This window comes from Rattus norvegicus, chromosome 10, assembly GCF_036323735.1.
Source record: "Rattus norvegicus strain BN/NHsdMcwi chromosome 10, GRCr8, whole genome shotgun sequence".
NCBI lineage: Eukaryota > Metazoa > Chordata > Mammalia > Rodentia > Muridae > Rattus > Rattus norvegicus.
The window spans coordinates 15818284-15837826 of NC_086028.1; the positions used below are offsets into that span (position 1 = coordinate 15818284).

Genomic DNA, 19543 nt, shown 5'->3' on the forward strand with positions numbered 1-19543 from the left:
ACACACACACACACACGGCATACATAGAAACACGCATACACATAATTAAAAAATAATGAAGATGAGTCTGCTGTAGGGAAAGAAGTCCACAGGATGAGGAGGACACTGCCTAGGTATTGAGAGCAGTCCTTGCCCAGAAACTAGTGCCTGTGGTACTTGCCACTCTCTGGGAAGCTGTATCCAGTGCAGCTTACACTGGCTCCTTCCAGAAAAGCCTGGAAATGTAGATCAGGTTCCAGAACACCATAGCCAGGCAGCCTGAGGTGCCAGCCTAGAGCCAGTGGCCTTCAAGCCAGGACAAGAGCATTTCTGGATGCTGCTAAGAGCTGGGGAAGCAGAGGGACGTGTCGGGAGGGCAGCTTCCATAGTGAGACCAGAGCTCAGACTCACTTCCTGCCAACTGCACCTCACAGCAGCCTGCTGCTTAGTGGTACTTCTGCTTAGAGTGCAGGTACGGAAGCCATCTTTCTGCAGCCTGTGTTTGCACAGGCAGTGAGCATTGCTGTGCTAGTCAAGGACGGAGCTCGAAAACAGACGCAGTGTTGATGTTTGTCTTTTTAAGACGGGGTCTCACTGGGATGGAACTTGCTCTGAAGACCAGGCAGGCCTTGAACTGACAGAGATCTCTATCTGGTTCTGTCTCTGGAGTGCTCCGAGTATAAAAACGTGTTGGAATTTACTTTGATAATATTTTTGTCTTATTGTATTTGTTTCTGAAGCTTCCCTCATTATTTTCAAGAGATTTCTTTTTTTTTTAAAGATTTATTTATTTATTTTATTAATGTGAGTAGCTGTCTTCAGACACACCAGAAGAGGGCATCAGATCTCATCACAGATGGTTGTGAGCCACCATGTGGTTGCTGGGATTTGAACTCAGGTCCTCTGGAAGAGCAGTCAGTGCTCTTAACCTCTGAGCCATCTCCCCAGCTCCCGAGATTTTTTTTTCTTTCTTTTTTTTTTTCAGAACTAGGGACCCAACACAGGGCCTTGTGCTTGCTAGGCAAGCGCCCTACCACTGAGCTAAATCCCCAACCCCCCCCGAGATTTTTTTTTAATTACAGAATATATAGCTGGCTGTGGTGGCTGGCCCAAGGTTTTAATCCCAATACTTGGGACGAAGAGCTAGGTGGAATTTGGTGAGTTCCGGCCTCGCTGGTGTACAGATTGAGTTTCAGGACAGCCAGGCAGTGTGACAGAGAGAAATTCTGTCTCTCCTCCTCCCTCCCCACTGCCTCTTGTTCTTCCCCCTACCCTCCCCCTTTCCCTGCTCCTCCTCTCTCTGTCTGTCCCTCTCTTCATATATGAGTGTATACATACATGCATGGCTAGAGAGACAGCTCTTCTGTGTAGAACACTTGTTCTTCTGGTGGAGGACCTGGGTCCAGTTTCTCTCTCTCTCTTCCTCCCTTTCTTTCTTTCTTTCTTTCTTTCTTTCTTTCTTTCTTTCTTTCTTTTTTCTTTTTTTTTTTTTAATTGTTTTTTATTCATTTATTGTGTTGAGTGTTCTGCTGCATATACATTTGCAGGCCAGAAGAGGGCAACAGATCCCCTTATAGATGGTTATAGCCACCGTGTGGTTGCTGGGAATTGAACTCAGGATCTCAGGAAGAAGGGGCAGTGCTTCTAACCGTGGAGCCATCTCTCCAGCCCCCTGGATTCAGTTTCTAACACCTACAGTGGAGGCTCAAAACCATGTATAACTCCAGTTCCTGGAGGTCTGACACTCTCTTCTGACCTCCATGATCACCAGACACAAAGGTGGTGTATAGACACAAGCAAGCAAAACACCCATATGCATAAATCAACAATAATTAGAAGTATTTTATTTTCTGAGTGTGTGTGTCACGGGTCAGTGGAAGCCAGAAGCATCAGATTTCCCTGCACCTGGGCTTTCAAGCTCTTGAGCACCGCCTAAGGCAGGCGCTGAGGATTTAACTCGGACCCTGTGTAAGAGCAGAACAGGCTCACCATTGCTGACCCATCACTCAGGTCATCCTTGTTTATTTCTTTCTTCACTTTTTTTTTTTTTTGGTTCTTTTTTTCGGAGCTGGGGACCGAACCCAGGGCCTTGCGCTTCCTAGGTAAGCGCTCTACCACTGAGCTAAATCCCCAGCCCCTCTTTCTTCACTTTTAATTCTGAGGCATGGCCTCAGCAGGAGCCCTTGTTACCCTGGTTCTCACTCTGTTGAATGCAGTGGTCTTGAACTCACGGACATCTACCCGCCTCTGCCTCCAGCCTGCTGAGATTAAAGACCTACTCTCCCATACATTACCCTGTGGTTTTGTTTTGTTTTGTTTTAGACTGTGTGACAGCCAGGGTAGCAGAGAGGGCTCAGGGCTTAGGATTCTAGCTTTCCCACAGGACTTGGATTTCATTTCCAGGCAACTCACATGGCAACTCACAACCATTGCATCCTCAGCTCTAGGGGCATGTAACATGTTATTCCCATGTTACCCAGCACCTAAACTCATCTACAGATATTCCTATGTCTGTCGTACACACTTCTGGCCTCAAAGCAGATGTGAACATACTATAGACATAGGAAACTTTCACATAAGTAAAAACAAAATAAAATTATATATAGAAAAAAAAATTTTTTTTTTGGTTCTTTTTTTTGGAGCTGGGGACCAAACCCAGGGCCTTGTGCTTCCTAGGTAAGCGCTCTACCACTGAGCTAAATCCCCAGCCCCAAGAAAATTTTGATGTCAGCCTTGTCTACATGACTAGATCCAGGTGAGCCAGAGCTAATTGTATGAGATATCTATCAGTTTAAGTCTTCTTCTCTGCACATGAGGGTGCAGGTGCCTGTGAGGTAACAGAAGAGGGAGTGAAATTAACCAATGTCCTTGAAGCTGCCATCATTGGTGTTCCTTCCCATCTGCTGTAAAGTTCTGGAAACTGAACCCAGGTCCTCTGCAACATGCTCTCTCTGCCGAGCCTTTTCTCCAACCCCCTCTTCTACAAGTTTGACTCTGTGATTATGTAAGACCACGTTTTTGCTGTGGACATCAAGAGGGGCTGTTTGATAGGAGAGGAGGGCAGTGCTTGGACATCTGGGAAACTTTAGATGAGTTCGGACTCTCGGTGACTTTGGATGGGTGTAGTGCTCAGTAGTCCCCCAGTGTGTGTTGGGAACCTCACTTAATCTTATTTTATGTAGTAAACTGCATGTGTATCAGTCTGTATTTGAGGAGTCTCTTGTTACCATTCCAGTTCGTGGGAACTCTGTTTATATGTCCCTGAAAAGCCACACCATAGCCCCAGTGTCAGGACAGTCTGCCAAATGTTCAGCTAGTCCAGAGCTGGCATCTTTACCTCATGGGATACAGCAAAGAGAACAGATGCTATGCCATGAGTTTCCCAGAAGCCCCAGCACTGCCCATCCCTCCCATCGGGTAGCCCTGCTATCTGGGAGGCAGTGTATGGGTGGGAGCAGAGAGCATTTCTAGTGCCTGCCTCTGTGTCTTCTGCTCTCGGGTGGAGCGGAGCTTATAAGAATGGCTGGGCTCTCGGTCCCCAGCTCCGGAAAAAAAAAAAAAAAAAAAAAAGAATAGAAGAATGGCTGGGCTCTCTCTCCAGGTAACAGTCCAGTTTTGTTTTTCATTTTGCTTTCTCTTTGTTGCTTATTTTGTGGTACTGAGGATCAAACCTTTGACACCAACCTTAGACAGGGTGTCTATTCCTGAGTCATATCCCCAGTCCTACTGTGTGTGTGTGTGTGTGTGTTTGTCTTTCTGTCTGTGTTGAATTCTTCCTGGTTGCACACAGTCAGAGGTACTAGTGGGCTGTGGACCAGGAAGTGTGAAAGGAGCCTAAGTAAGAAGTAACAGAGAGTACAAGCATCGTACATTACCCTGTCTTCAGCCATGTCTTTCTCAGGGCTTCAGTCAAAGCCTCTGGACCTGGAGGCCTCCTGCCTGCTCCCTCCTGACCCTCATCCTAAAGTTCAAGCTCCCTCCTCCAGGATGGCAGTTGCTGTAACTCCAGGTCATGCACCCACACTGGGAGTCTCTCAAGTCTTCCCTCTCTGTGGCTTTGGCAATTCTTCCCCAGGCTCCACAGGAGTGATCCTTAATTCCAATGACACCTCCATCCCCCTAAGCTGTGCCTCATACAAGACTCTCTCTATATATGAAATCCACAAGCTGCCCGGGCTGAGAGGATTCAGTCCAGGAGAGACCTGGCTACTCATTCTATCCCCACACAGCACACACAGGAGGAAACTCTAGGAAAGACTCCGAAGGAACCTGGAGGAATGGATGAGGAGCCTTGGGCTAGTGTGAGGACCAGGATGGGATTTTCAGAGGCTGTGAGCCATAGGTGTATAGTAGGTGCAGAAAGGCAAGGACAGGTGGCCTCTGTGGCTGTAGAGGAGAGGTAGGGAGAGGGCAGAGTGAGATTGGACAGGTCAGGAATGCTGTCAGGTGCCATCCCCTGATGAAGCTGCTGCTGGGAGAAGGATACTTCAGAGAAGGGGACAAGAGAACAGTGAGATACTTTTGCTGGGCTAGAGGAGCCCCTTGTTTAGGAGAAGAGGTTGACTGTGCACCCTTCTGCCCACTGCTGTTGTTGTCCATCCCCTAAGTTCCTTCCTAGAACCTGCCATGAAGGTCTCCGTGGATACGGACCTCCCAGTGTCCTGAGCAGAAGAGGAGGCAATACAGACAACACTGATCGGCTCCCAGGGCTCCCACTTCCTACACATCCTGGGCCCTTTTATGGTTTACCCACATGTCCTGATTTTATCCTGGTTCTGAGTAATGCATGCAAGTGTATGAGTGCACATGTGCAGTCTAAATGGAGTGATGTCACTTGTGCTGTCGGTGCTCCCAAAGAGCCAGAGTGTTGTTCTGGCTACTCTTATGTCAGCTGGACACAAGCCAGAGAATCTTTTTAGGTTTATTTATTTTATCTATGTGAATACACTGTAGCTGTCTTCAGACACACCAGAAGAGGACATCAGCTCCCATTACAGATGGTTGTGAGCCACCATGTGTTTGCTGGGAATTGAACTCTGGACCCGTCGAAGAATAGTCGAAGCTCTTAACTGCTGAGCATTTCTCCAGCTCATTAAAAGATTTTTGTTTTTTTCTCTTAGTACCCTCTCCTCTTCAGAGTTGCCAGAAGAGGGCACCAGATCTCATTACAGATGGTTGTGAGCCACCATGTGGTTGGTAGGAGTTGAACTCGGGACCTCTGGGAGAGCAGTCAGTGCTCTTAACCCCTGAGACACATTTCCAGCCCCCAAGCCAGAAACATTTTTGAAAAAGGAATCTCAATTGAGAAAATTCTCCTATCAGGTTTATGTGGTACACATTTCTTGATTGATTATGGATGTGGGAGGATATAGCTCAGTATGACATTGTCCTGGACTGATAATACTAATATTATAGGCAAGAAGGCTGAGTAAGCCAGAATAACTAGATAAAGGGGGCACGAGTGATGGCTCAGTAACCTGGTTAAGGGTACAGACTGCTCTTCCAGAGGTCCTGGGTTCAATTCCCAGCAACCACATGGTGGCTCACAAATATTTGCACTGGGTTTTGATGCCCTCTTCTGGTGTGTCTCAAGGCAGCTGCAGTGTAGTCATATACATAAAGTAAATAAATAAATATTGTTTTTTTCTCTTAAAAGAACAGGACCTGAAGGAACACTTCTCCATGACCTATGCATCAATTAGTCCCCTGCGCCTTGTATTTCTGCCCTGACGTCTCTGACTTACAGGTATACGTTGAAATAAATGCTTCCCTGTCCCTACATCACTTCTGGTCTTGATATTTTATCACAGCAATAGAAATGCTAACCAGGACAACTGTCTGACAAAAACACAGTAGCAGGCAAGGGAAGTGCCCTTGTGAGCTGTTGGTCCAAGGAGTCAGAGAGACTCCAAAAACAATGTGAGCTCTTGTTTTCGCCTTCCCCTACGTCCCAGAGAGTTAAGGGAAGTCCTTACTGCTGAAGACACATTTCAGTGTGGACATGGGATTCAGAGGACTCATGCTGGATTGGACTTGAAGGCTTCCTCACTGATCTGGCCAAGGCTAAGGGCATGGATCTGTAAGTCAATGTCACAGGCCCTCCACAGTGGAGAGGGTCTGAGCCTCCTCTGATGGTTGAGGATATGTGAAAATGCTAGGACTGGTCCTCCAGCGGCTGCAGGTGGGACTCTTGTCACCGCCCAGCTCATGTCCTTTGGAAATGTAGTTTATAGATCCCTTCTTTCTACTCTATTCTAAAAGTTGATTCATTCACTGTGTGGGGTCTCCTTCCTAGTTAGCTACACTTTCTGCAGCTTGGAGCAGTTTGGTACACAGGAGACCCCTTCCCATCCCCAACACAGAACACAAACAAACAAAAGGTTAAATAAAAATAAAAAGAACCGGGGCTGGGGATTTAGCTCAGTGGTAGAGCGCTTACCTAGGAAGCGCAAGGCCCTGGGTTCGGTCCCCAGCTCCGAAAAAAAGAACCAAAAAAAAAAAAAATGAATAAATAAAAAGAACCACAATGGAGCCAGTTACGGTGGGGCATGCCTTATAATCCATCATGGTTGTTGGGGATTGGGGGATGGGATGGAGATGAGGGTGGGAACACAAGTGTCAGGAGTTCAAGACCAACCTAGTTTGTATGATGGATTTGAGAGGCCAGCCTGGATTACATGAGAGCATAAAATGTATCTCAAAGGCAAAAATGAATTAAAACAACAAAAACAAGGGACGCTGACTTTCCTATGAGGTTTTTCACACTTGTGTAGCTGTAATTTCAGTCTCTTGAAACCTGATTGATTGATTGATTGATTGATTGATTGATTGATACTGCGTGTGGGGTATCTTTCTCCTGTGCAACTCTGCATTCAAGACAGCAATGCAGTCCGGGGAGGTTTACTCAAATATTGTGAATTCGAAGAAGGGCAGGGGCGAAGACTACACCGCTGTGTATCCTCAGTTCAGCGATCCTTGGAGACCAGTGCCGAAGTCACGTGACCCAGAAACTTGTCCAAGGAGGCATGCATCTCCGGGCTGAAGTCTCTGGGATGGTGCCGGGCAAGAGTCACCAGCAGACAGTGGCTAAGAACTGAAGAATGAGAAGCGCCCCGCCTTGATTTTATCTCTCCGGAACAGGGAGCCTTGAAGGGACCCACATATCCAGCAAGGGCGGGTGCAGCTCAGAGAAAGGAATCACCTGAAAGTTAGCAGGGTCCACGCGGAGCTCATGTGCGTGTAGATCACTGAGAGCAGACAGAGAACCAGACAGGTCGTGCAAGTGGTGGGCAGCGAGCGTCAGTGCATCGGCCACATTTGGGCATGGGCTTTAACCTGGCTGGAACCTGGTTTCAGGTCCAAGTGTGGGAAGTAGGTTTTGGTGGATGGGAAGTCAGGAAGGTCCTGTGGAAAGATTGAGGGTTGGACGCAACCAGACCCAGAGGTAAGGAGAACCCACTTTCACCGCGCAGTTTATTGGAAGATGAGCCCGAGGGCGTACCTCTCCAAGGTTTCGGTCGTGTAGATTCCAACATTGCTACCCATCTTCTTCCAGAGCGTGAGGACCAACCTGCGATCAGTTTGGGACAGAGCCATCTTCACTGAACTGTGGCTTCGCGCTGGTTGCCCTGGCTTCGCCCTCTGTGCCCCCTGGCTGCGCTCCAAGAGGTTCTGAAACCCATGAAGCCGCCAGGGGGCGCTGGATCGTTGCAGGTTGCTTAGGAGTTTCCTTGACATGCAGCCCTCTGTCTCTCTAGGCTCCTTTTCCAAGCCTTACATTTCAAAGTATTTCTTGTATGGACAATAATATCTAATATATACTATCAGATTACTATGGATTTTAGTGTCTATTTTGGCACTGTCTGCTTATCCTGCCCCCCACCCCCACCCCGGAATCCTTAAGACACTCCGTTTATTTTCTTTCCGTTCTTACTCATTATTGAAAAGGATTGACTTGTTTTTCTTCTTGGTGCATTTCTTCTTAGAGGAGCACATATCGACACTTACCTTTTTTCCCCTGAGTACGTCTCCTTTTGTTAAATATTCCATAGTTAAATCTGCATTTAAAGGGCTGGAGAGATGGCTCAGCAGTTAAGAGCACTGACTGCTCTTCCAGAGCACGGAGCGCAGATTCCCTGCACCCACGTGCCTGATCCCAGTTGTCTGTAACTTCAGGTCCAGGGGATCTGAAGCCCTCTTCTGTCTTCCACAGTCATGCAAGCGGTGCATGGGTATCCATGCAGCCAAAACGCCCACGAGTGTAAAATAAAATAAGAGATTTAAATCTAGATTTAAAACCCTCTAGGGGTTGGGGATTTAGCTCAGTGGTAGAGAGCTTGCCTAGCAAGCGCAAGTCCCTGGGTTTGGTCCCCAGCTCCGAAAAAAAAAAAATTCCAACTCAATTTAATATATAAATATGTATACATTACATATTAAGAGAAATAGTATATGACTGGTCTATAGGGCAAATTCCTTTGGAGACAATGACCTTATGGGTGCGTATACTCTATCTCAATGAAGACATGAAGAACCAATGGTACGTTCTCTGTGACTATGTCATTCCTTCATTAAAGGTTCTGTTCTTACTCACGTGTGTGTGCACGTGTGACCTTGCTATAGTTCCTGAGGTCTGGAACTGGAGGGATATGGCACCAAGCCCTGTCCATTTCAGCCTGCTTTGATGTGCGCACCTCAGTGACATCACTTTCCGCCACGATGTTGTGTAATTTTCACCACCACCCATTTCCAGAACTTTTCCTCACCGAGAAACAACCACTAGCTCACTCTCCATAACCATCCAACCCCTGCACAGAGGCCCAGTCAAACAGGAGGCTGCTTGCCGTTCCTACAGATCTGCTTATTTTTGATATTTTACAAACATGAGGCCATGCTCTGTGCGACTTGGTTCTAATGATTTCTTCCTCTTGACATTTTTATTTATGGTTCTGCCACATTGTATAAGCAATTTACTCTTTGTTGTCACTAGTTCCTATAGGGGTACAGATGTACCCCAGTTAATTGAATGCTTGTTTAGTGTATGTATGTATGTATGTATGTATGCATGTATGTATTATATAAATATCTATGTATTATGTTTGTATGTGTATATACAACCCTAAGTTCAATTCCCAAGCACTGCATAAACTGGGCATGGAGGCACATATCTGTAATTTCAGCATTCAGGGGTAGAAGCAAGAGGATTGAGAGTTGGAGGATGGGCTGGAGGGATGGCTCAGCAGTTAAGAGAACCTCTTAAAGGTCCTGAGTTCAACTCCCAGCAACCATACAGCTGCTCACAAGCATCTGTAGTGGGATCCAATGCCCTCTTGTGGTGTGTCTGAGAGAGCTGTAGAGTACTCGTATGTAATAAATAAATACATCCTTAAAAAGAAGAGTTCCAGGGCATCCTTGGCTATTTAAAGTGTTTGAGGCCAGCCTAGGCTACGTCTGAAAGAAAGAAAGGAGGAAAGAAAGAAAGAAGGAAAGAAAGAAAGAATTAAAGAGAGAAAGAAAAGAGAAAGAAAGAAAGTAAAGAGAAAGAAAGAAAGGGCAAAAGAGCAAGCATTTTTGGATGGGCTCTCTGTTGCCTACCCACATGCTCATATGTTGTCTGTTTTTAGCTGTTTTTCCAGTAGATCCCACACTGAAGGAAGAGAGGTATTAAGAACTTCCCTACCTCAGAGGGCCAGTGATTCATTGGCTCAGGGAGAAAAGACATGGCTGTCAGTGAGGGGCTTGGGATGGCCTGATGCCCAGACTCAGAAGCCATGTGTGTGTGTGTGTGTGTGTGTGTGTGTGTGTGTGTGTGTGTGTGTGTGTGTGTTTGTGTGTGTAAGTATGTAAGTATCCAGTTAGGCTTTTTAGCTCTGAACCCTGTCTTATCTATTTGGTTGTGAGCCTAGACGTTAATGGCTGAATCATCTCTCAAGTCCCTGAAACTTATCTTTACTGCCCCATGGCTAAACTGGCTGGAAGCTTCCCCATACCACACACGAAAACTTTGCACATGCAGAGAAATAGGCAGAGTCTTCTTTCCTACTTCTGCTTTATTCAAAGACTGGTTCAGGGGACGGAAGAAGGGCCTGGTCAGAAGGCAAGCCCGACAGGAGGTGGCTTAACGGTACTTGGAGGTCAGCACGGTGCTCACAGAGGCAAGGAATTTGTCCAGAGAGGCGTGCATGGCAGGTGTGAAATCCCCAGGGTGGTGGCAAGCCAAGGTCACCAGCAGGCAGTGGCTCAGGAACTGCAGAGACAGGAAGGGTCAGTCCCTAGTAGTAGACACCCTGATGGGTAAGCTCCCCTTCCTGGAACACTGTGTTCCCTGCCCTGGGCATGAGGAACCCCTTCCCCCTCCCCCTGTGCCCCTCACCACTGCCCCAAGGGATCTCTGGAGGACCCAGGTGCCCCCTGCCAGGTCTGAGCTCACACCTTGAAGTTGACAGGATCCACACGCAGTTTGTGGGCATGCAGGTCGCTCAGAGTGGACAGGGCACCAGGCAGGTCTTCGACGTGGTCTGCAGCTTTGGCCAGGGCATCAGCAACCTTCTTGCCGTGAGCCTTGACCTGGGCAGAGCCGGGGCTTACATCAATGTGAGAGAAGTAGGTCTTGGTGGTGGGGAAGGCAGCGAACATCCTGTGAGAAGGAGAGATAAGTTGAGGCCACGGGAAAGCACACTTAGGAGCTACCCACTGAGTCCCTGGTCCGGTTTGGATCCTGCTGTCCTTAAAGAACAGGGTCCTGATGTTACCTCTGTAGGGCCTCCTCGCCATATTCACCACCATGGCCACCAATCTTCCCCCAGCAGTTCTTGATGTTGGTTTTGTCAGCTGCAGAGAGCACCATGATTGCTTCCTGAGTCTATCAGAATGAGAATGTATTGGCCCCGAAGCAAGTTTCATTTATATGTGCAGGAGGTAAGGACACGCCCTTGGAGCAGCTGTCATTGGCTGGCCTGTGATTGCTCTCCGCAGCATGGCTTGTCAGGACCCTGAGAGGCTGGGCTTGGGGATCGCCTCCCCTGGGTGCGGGGAATCCTTATCAGTTGCCCAGAGGCTTCTTGCCTCCCCTATGTCTCCAGTGACTGGTGTTTGGGAAGAAGTTAGGATCCCCCTGCCTTGGGCAGAGAAGGAAGTGGATCAACCCACACTGAGCAGTGCCCATCCCCTACCCCCTCCTCCCACTGGGTCCCAGTTTCACACACCCCTTCCCAGCCCACACCCTGCTTCTGACCTCAGCCCCAGGCTTCACCCTGTTTCTGAGAAAAGGGATAGGATGCTAGCCACCCACTGAGCAGCTCTCTCCCTGTCCTTTTTCCTCTCTTCCCTCTCTGTTCCTCTTTGTCTGCTCTCTCCTCCCCTGGCTCCTCGTTTCTTTTCTTTTCTCTCTTTCTCCTTTTCCTCCTTTTGTGTGACCGGGTCTTGCTCTAGTGTCCAGGCTGGCATGGACTCTGACTTCATCTCCCAGCTCAGCCTTCTGGGTCCAGGGAACTGCAGGGCAGGTCCACAGACTCTTTGTGACTGGTGTCTTAGCTGCCCAGTGCTACTGTGGATGAATAAGGCAATGCTGAGAGCTGGTGTCACACAGGGGGAGTCTCAGGTACTGGCAGGCTTAGGTAGGAGGATTGCTTGAGCCCAGGAGTTGAAGATTGTAGCCTCTGACACGAGAGACCCCATCTGTGCAACAGAAGCAGTCAGTAATACAGAAGCTGGGTTGTAAGGGGATAGCACAATGCTGGCTTTGCATGAGGAAGGTTCTGGCTTCAGTCTCCTGCAGTGCAAAGAGAGGGGGAAGAATGACAACAGAATCATGAGCCTTGTAAAGTCCTGGGCTCCATTCTGACTTGCCTGATTTGGGGTGACAAGACAGCCGAGGAATTAACTCCCTAACTGAAATATGTTAAAAAAAATGTTATCTGGGGAATCTAATTGCCTATCCATTTTTTCTCTTTTTCTATTATTTCTCATTTTTCTTTTTCTTCCCCCCTCCACCATTTCTTTTCTTCCTCTTGTGTGTGTACAGTGGTTCTGCAGTGATCTCTGTTGAACGCTCTCCTCCCCTTGCATCTTCAGAAAGGTCCCTGGGACAGGGACAGGGACAGGGACAGCTCAGTTATACATACGTCTTATTCATACTCAGAGGTGCAGGTGTAGAACTGTAATCAGGGCACAGGCATGAAGCAAAAGAATGAGGGCTGTGCTGCCAGTCTGAGACCAGGATCAGGTGAAGGACCAACAACACCTCAGATCCAGGTCACTCCCCTGCACAACCGACAGTCACCTCAGAGTTGATGGGGGTCCACATGCAGCTTGTGAACAAGGAGGAAACTCTAGGCTGCCATGACTGTGCAAATGTTATCTGTGTGGCCTGCTGTGTGATGAATGTGTCAGCCACCTCTCCCCTTGGGCTGCAACCTAGGCAGAGAGGGACTCATGTCTTAGTTAAGGAAGGAGATCTTGTAGGTGGCAAAACTGTGGAATTTCCGTCAGGAAGACTAAAGTTCAGAGGCAGAGGCTGGACGAGGAAAGGGCACCTTTGTCCTCTGGAGACCTGGCAGGTCAGGAAGGTTCCCTCACCTGTCCAGGGCTTCTGTGCTAACACAGGTCCTGTTTGTCCTGACCAGGACTTACCTTCATTAGTAAGAGCCACAGTGTGCTGTTCACTAGCGTGGTTTTCAGAACCAGAATGCTGGGTGCAGATAGCACTGGGTATTTCATCTCTACCAAGGGTGACATGTGGGAGGGGTCAGCTCCCAGCTTGGCCACCCTCCTTGGCCACCTCCACCTTGCACTCCAGGATGGGCTCCATGGTGAGCTGACAGCAGCTTGTTCCCTGACCCCAGCCTGAGGTTCAGATGGTTCCTCCTCTTTCCTGCTTCCCCCTCCCCTGAGAGAGGCAGGTGTCTGGGAGGAGAGGTGGTGCCATTCTCAGGGGCACAGAAGCCCAGGTTTAGCAGAACCGTCCCACATCATGGCTCCTGCCCTCTAGCCTTTCCTGTCTTCTGCTCCAACCCCCAAGTGCCCGCTTTATCCTTCCTCTGAGGACAAGAAGGATAGGATTCTGGGAACTTAGAGGCAGAAGGAATGGCTGTGACTGGTCAGGGAGGTGGTGGTCTGCTCCTGGGTGGTGGAGTTCCTGAGGGTGGGGTGTCTCTCCTCTCTCTGCATACTGTTTAAGTCTCTCCTCTCTGAGATTCTTAAAGGGTGTCCTAGCCTTCAGGATCTTAAGTTGTAAAGCAGCCAAACTCCTGTCCTTCTCTCCTCTCCTATCCCTTCTCCATTGCTCACCGTCCTGCTCTCCTGTCCTCTACCCTCAGTCTTCCCTTTTCTCTTCCTCCCTTCCTTCAACCTTCCTTCCCTTCAGACTCATCTTTTTCAGACTTAGTAAAGACAGTGGCTCAATCCCAAAGACTACTTAGCCTTTTCTGGGTAGAGAGATGTGACCCAGAGTCTCTCCCTCTTGATAACACAAAAGGGTGTGAGAGCTTGGGTGGACTTCTGCTTATGCTTATGTGTTTTCCTACACTGGAATAGAAAGGAGGTGACTGTAGGAACGGCTCAGCACTGAAGATGCTTGCTGCCCTTCCTGAGGGCCTGACTTTGGTTCCCCACACCCATGTGAGGTGGATCAGAGCTACTGTAACAGCAGCTCCATTTTCTGGGGATTTGACACCCCTTGTGACCTTCTTGGTAGACACACACACACACACACACACACACACACACACACACACACACACAAACACACACATGGTATACATAGAAACACGCATACACATAATTAAAAAATAATGAAGATGAGTCTGCTGTAGGGAAAGAAGTCCACAGGATGAGGAGGACACTGCTTAGGTATTGAGAGCAGTCCTTGCCCAGAAACTAGTGCCTGTGGTACTTGCCACTCTCTGGGAAGCTGTATCCAGTGCAGCTTACACTGGCTCCTTCCAGAAAAGCCTGGAAATGTAGATCAGGTTCCAGAACACCATAGCCAGGCAGCCTGAGGTGCCAGCCTAGAGCCAGTGGCCTTCAAGCCAGGACAAGAGCATTTCTGGATGCTGCTAAGAGCTGGGGAAGCAGAGGGACGTGTCGGGAGGGCAGCTTCCATAGTGAGACCAGAGCTCAGACTCACTTCCTGCCAACTGCACCTCACAGCAGCCTGCTGCTTAATGGTACTTCTGCTTAGAGTGCAGGTATGGAAGCCATCTTTCTGCAGCCTGTGTTTGCACAGGCAGTGAGCATTGCTGTGCTAGTCAAGGACGGAGCTCGAAAACAGACGCAGTGTTGATGTTTGTCTTTTTAAGACGGGGTCTCACTGGGATGGAACTTGCTCTGAAGACCAGGCAGGCCTTGAACTGACAGAGATCTCTATCTGGTTCTGTCTCTGGAGTGCTCCGAGTATAAAAACGGGTTGGAATTTACTTTGATAATATTTTTGTCTTATTGTATTTGTTTCTGAAGCTTCCCTCATTATTTTCAAGAGATTTCTTTTTTTTTAAAGATTTATTTATTTATTTTATGAATGTGAGTAGCTGTCCTCAGACACACCAGAAGAGGGCATCAGATCTCATCACAGATGGTTGTGAGCCACCATGTGGTTGATGGGATTTGAACTCAGGTCCTCTGGAAGAGCAGTCAGTGCTCTTAACCTCTGAGCCATCTCCCCAGCCCCCGAGATTTTTTTTTCTTTTTTTTTTCGGAACTAGGGACCCAACACAGGGCCTTGTGCTTGCTAGGCAAGCGCCCTACCACTGAGCTAAATCCCCAACCCCCCCGAGATTTTTTTTTTAATTACAGAATATATAGCTGGCTGTGGTGGCTGGCCCAAGGTTTCAATCCCAATACTTGGGATGAAGAGCTAGGTGGAATTTGGTGAGTTCCGGCCTCGCTGGTGTACAGATTGAGTTTCAGGACAGCCAGGCAGTGTGACAGAGAGAAATTCTGTCTCTCTTCCTCCCTCCCCACTGCCTCTTGTTCTTCCCCCTGCCTTCCCCCTTTCCCTGCTCCTCCTCTCACTGTCTGTCCCTCTCTTCATATATGAGTGTATACATACAGACATGGCTAGAGAGACAGCTCTTCTGTGTAGAACACTTGTTGTTCTGGTGGAGGACCTGGGTTCAGTTTCTCTCTCTCTCTTTCTTCATTCCTTTCTTTCTTCCTTCCTTCCTTCCTTCCTTTCTTTCTTTCTTTCTTTCTTTCTTTCTTTCTTTCTTTCTTTCTTTCTCTCTTTAAATTGTTTTTTATTCATTTATTGTGTGAGTGTTCTGCTGCATATACATTTGCAGGCCAGAAGAGGGCAACAGATCCCCTTACAGATGGTTATAGCCACCATGTGGTTGCTGGGAATTGAACTCAGGATCTCAGGAAGAAGGGGCAGTGCTTCTAACCGTGGAGCCGTCTCTCCAGCCCCTGGATTCAGTTTTTTTTTTAAAATAATTTTTTAAAGATTTATTAATTTTTTTTATTTATACAAGTACACTGTCACTGTCTTCAGACACACCAGAAAGGGGCACAAGATCTCATTACAGATGGTTGTGAGCCACCATGTGGTTGCTGGGATTTGAACTCAGGACCTCTGGAAGGGCAGTCAGTGCTCTTAACCGCTGAGCCATCTCTCCAGCCCCTGGATTCAGTTTCTAACACCTACAGTGGAGCCTCAAAACCATGTATAACTCCAGTTCTGGGAGATCTGACACTCTCTTCTGACCTCCATGATCACCAGACTCAAAGGTGGTGTATAGACACAAGCAGGCTAAACACCCATATGCATAAAACAACAATAATTAGAAGTATTTTATTTTCTGAGTGTGTGTGTCACGGGTCAGTGGAAGCCAGAAGCATCAGATTTCCCTGCACCTGGGCTTTCAAGCTCTTGAGCACTGCCTAACGCAGGTGCTGAGGATTTAACTTGGACCCTGTGTAAAAGCAGAACAGGCTCACCATTGCTGACCCATCACTCCAGCCTTCCTTGTTTATTTTTTCCTTCACTTTTAATTTTGAGGCATGGCCTCAGCAGGAGCCCTTGTTACCCTGGTTCTCACTCTGTAAAATACAGTGGTCTTGAACTCACGGACATCTACCTGGCTCTGCCTCCAGCCTGCTGAGATTAAAGACCTACTCTCCCACACACTACCCTGTGGTTTTGTTTTGTTTTGTTGTAGATTGTGTGACAGCCAGGGTAGCAGAGAGGGCTCAGGGCTTAGGATCCTTGCTTTCCCACAGGACTTGGGTTTCATTTCCAGCACCCACGTGGCAACTCACAACCATTGCCTCCTCAGCTCTAGGGGCATGTAACATGTTATTCCCATGTTACCCAGCACCTAAACTCATCTACAGATATTCTTATGTCTGTTGTACACACTTCTGGTCGCCAAGGCAGATATGCACATAGTATAGACATAGGAAACATTCATACAAGTAAAAAAAAATAAAATTATATATAGAAAGAATTTGAAGCCAGCCTTGTCTACATGGCTAGATCCAGGTGAGCCAGAGCTAATCGTAAGAAATATCTGTCAGTTTAAGTCTTCTTCTCTGTACATGAGGGTGAGGTAACAGAAGAGGGAGTGAAATTAACCAATGTCCTTGAAGCTGCCATCATTGGTGTTCCTTGGTCATCTGCCGTAAAGTTCTGGGAACTGAACCCAGATCCTCTGCAACATGCTCTCTCTGCCGAGCCTTTTCTCCAACCCCTCTTCCACAAGTTTGACTCCGTGATTATGTAAGTCCACGTTTTTGCTGCCCACATCAAGAGGGGCTGTTTGATAGGAAAGGAGGGCAGTGCTTGGACTTCCAGGAAACTGTAGATGAGTTCGGACTCTTGGTGACTTTGGATGGGTGTAGTGCTCAGTAGTCCCCCAGTGTGTGTTGGGAACCTCACTTAATCTTATTTTATGTAGTAAACTGCATGTGTATCAGTCATTTGAGGAGTCTCTTGATACCATTCCAGTTCGTGGGAACTCTGTTTATATGTCCCTGAAAAGCCACACCATAGCCCCAGTGTCAGGTCAGTCTGCCAAATGTTCAGCTAGTCCAGAGCTGGCATCTTTACCTCATGGGATACAGCAAAGAGAACAGATGCTATGCAATGGGTTTCCCAGAAGCTCCAGCGCTGCCCATCCCTCCCTTCAGGTAGCCCTGCTCTCTGGGAGGTTCTGACTCTCCACCTTAGGATGGGGCGCAAGAGCATTTCTAGTGCCTGCCTCTGTGTCTTCTGCTCTCGGGAGGAGCGGAGCCTATAAGAATGGCTGGGCTCTCTCTCCAGGTGATAGCCCAGTTGTGTCTTTCATGTTGCTTTCTGTTTGTTGGTTATTCTGTGGTACTGAACATCAAACCTTTGACACCAACCTTAGACAGGGTGTCTATTCCTGAGTTAGGCCCTCAGTCCTACTGTGTGTGTGTGTGTGTGTGTGTGTGTGTGTGTGTGTGTGTGTGTGTGCTTTCTGCCAATATACAGCTCACTCTTTGAACCTGAGATCTCCCTGTCTCAGGCTAACATGTAGCTGGGGCACAAGTTAGTGCCCCACAGACTCCTGCTCTATTGTGATCTGAACTGTGAGTCTAGCTGGTATTGGTCCTTGGTCTTCCATTGGAAGTTGTTCCTCCTGGTTCTTTCCTTCTTTCCTCATCACTGGCACACAGGCCATCAGCTTTCCTCTGATCTTCTGACCCACTCACTTCTTTACTAAAACCATGGAAAGAGTGGACCCACGCCCACCACTTACACAAGTGACACAGAGAGTCCAGAACTATGCAGGTTTTATAAAAAGGTGTACCATGGGGTTTACAGTGAGGCCTGGCCGGAGTCGGGGGAATTGAATACACTGATGCTCCTGGTTAACGGTAATTGGATGTCCACCCCATATTCATGGCCCCAAAAACTTTGTTCTGGGATATCTGAACTAAAGAATGTGTGTGTGTGTGTGTGTGTGTGTGTGTGTGTGTGTGAGAGAGAGAGAGAGAGAGAGAGAGAGAGAGTGTGTGTGTGTGTGTGTGTGTGTGTGTGTGTGTGTGTGTGTGTGAAATCTTCCTGGTAGTACCTGTTGAGAGGTACAAGTGGGCTGTGGACCAGGAAGTGTGAAAGGAGCCTAAGTAAGAAGTAACAGAGAGTACAAGCATCGTCCATTACCCTGTCTTCAGCCATGTCTTTCTCAGGGCTTCAGTCAAAGCCTCTGGACCTGGAGGCCTCCTGCCTGCCCCCTCCTGACCCTCATCCTAAAGTTCAAGCTCCCTCCTCCAGGATGGCAGTTGCTGCAGCCCCAGGTCATGCACCCACACTGGGAGTCTGTCAAGTCTTCCCTCTCTGTGGCTTTGGCAATTCTTCCTCGGGCTCCACAGGAGTGATCCTTAATTCCAATGACACCTCCATCCCCCTAAGCTGTGCCTCATACAAGACTCTCTCTATATATGAAATCCACAAGCTGCCCGGGCTGAGAGGATTCAGTCCAGGAGAGACCTGGCTACTCATTCTATCCCCACACAGGAGGAAACTCTAGGAAAGACTCCGAAGGAACCTGGAGGAATGGATGAGGAGCCTTGGGCTAGTGTGAGGACCAGGATGGGATTTTCAGAGGCTGTGAGCCATAGGTGTATAGTAGGTGCAGAAAGGCAAGGACAGGTGGCCTCTGTGGCTGTAGAGGAGAGGTAGGGAGAGGGCAAAGTGAGATTGGACAGGTCAGGAATGCTGTCAGGTGCCATCCCCTGATGAAGCTGCTGCTGGGAGAAGGATACTTCAGAGAAGGGGACAAGAGGACAGTGAGATACTTATGGTGGGCTAGAGGAGCCCCTTGTTTAGGAGAAGAGGTTGACTGTGCACCCTTCTGCCCACTGCTGTTGTTGTCTTTCCCCTAAGTTCCTTCCTAGAACCTGTCATGAAGGTGTCTGTGGATGCGGACCTCCCAGTGTCCTGAGCAGAAGAGGAGGCAATACAGACAACACTGATCGGCTCCCAGGGCTCCCACCTCCTATACACATCCTGGACCCTTTTATGGTTTACCCACATGTCCTGATTTCATCCTGGTTCTGAGTAATGCATGCAAGTGTATGAGTGCACATGTGCAGTCTTAATGGAGTGATGTCACTTGTGCTGTCCGTGCTCCCCAAGAGCCAGAGTGTTGTTCTGGCTACTCTCATGTCAGCTGGACACAAGCCAGAGAATCTTTTTAGTTTTATTTATTTTATCTATGTGAATACACTGTAGTGTCTTCAGACACACCAGAAGAGGACACCAGATCTCATTACAGACGGTTGTGAGCCACCATGTTGTTGCTAGGAGTTGAACTCAGGACCTCTGGGAGAGCAGTCAGTGCTCCTGTCCGCTGAGCTATCTGTCCATCCCCCAAGCCAGAAATATTTTTGCAAAAGGAATCTCAATTGAGAAAATTCTCCTATCAGGTTTATGTGGTACACATTTCTTGATTGATTATGGACGTGGGAGGATCTAGCTCAGTATGACATTGTCCTGGGCTGATATTATAATATTATAGGCAAGAAGGCTGAGTAAGCCAGAATAACAAGATAAAGGGGCCCCGAGAGATGGCTCAGTGGTTAAGAGTACAGACTGCTCTTCAAGAGG

The 19543-nt window shown here is 48.1% G+C and overlaps 1 protein-coding gene and 1 pseudogene across 1 annotated transcript; both read right to left on the reverse strand.

The window, feature by feature from the left end:
• Positions 1–6944: 6944 nt before the first annotated feature.
• Positions 6945–7716, reverse strand: LOC134480765 (hemoglobin subunit theta-1-like; annotated as a pseudogene).
• A 2291-nt stretch (positions 7717–10007) lies between these two features.
• Hba-a2 (hemoglobin alpha, adult chain 2) lies at positions 10008–10855 on the reverse strand. The gene is made up of 3 exons (NM_001007722.2): positions 10728–10855; positions 10408–10612; positions 10008–10222 (listed from the first exon to the last, which is right to left on the reverse strand). Exons 1-3 carry the CDS (start codon positions 10820–10822, stop codon positions 10094–10096), a joined length of 429 nt encoding a protein of 142 aa, NP_001007723.1. The 5' UTR covers positions 10823–10855; the 3' UTR covers positions 10008–10093.
• Between the last annotated feature and the right edge of the window lie 8688 nt (positions 10856–19543).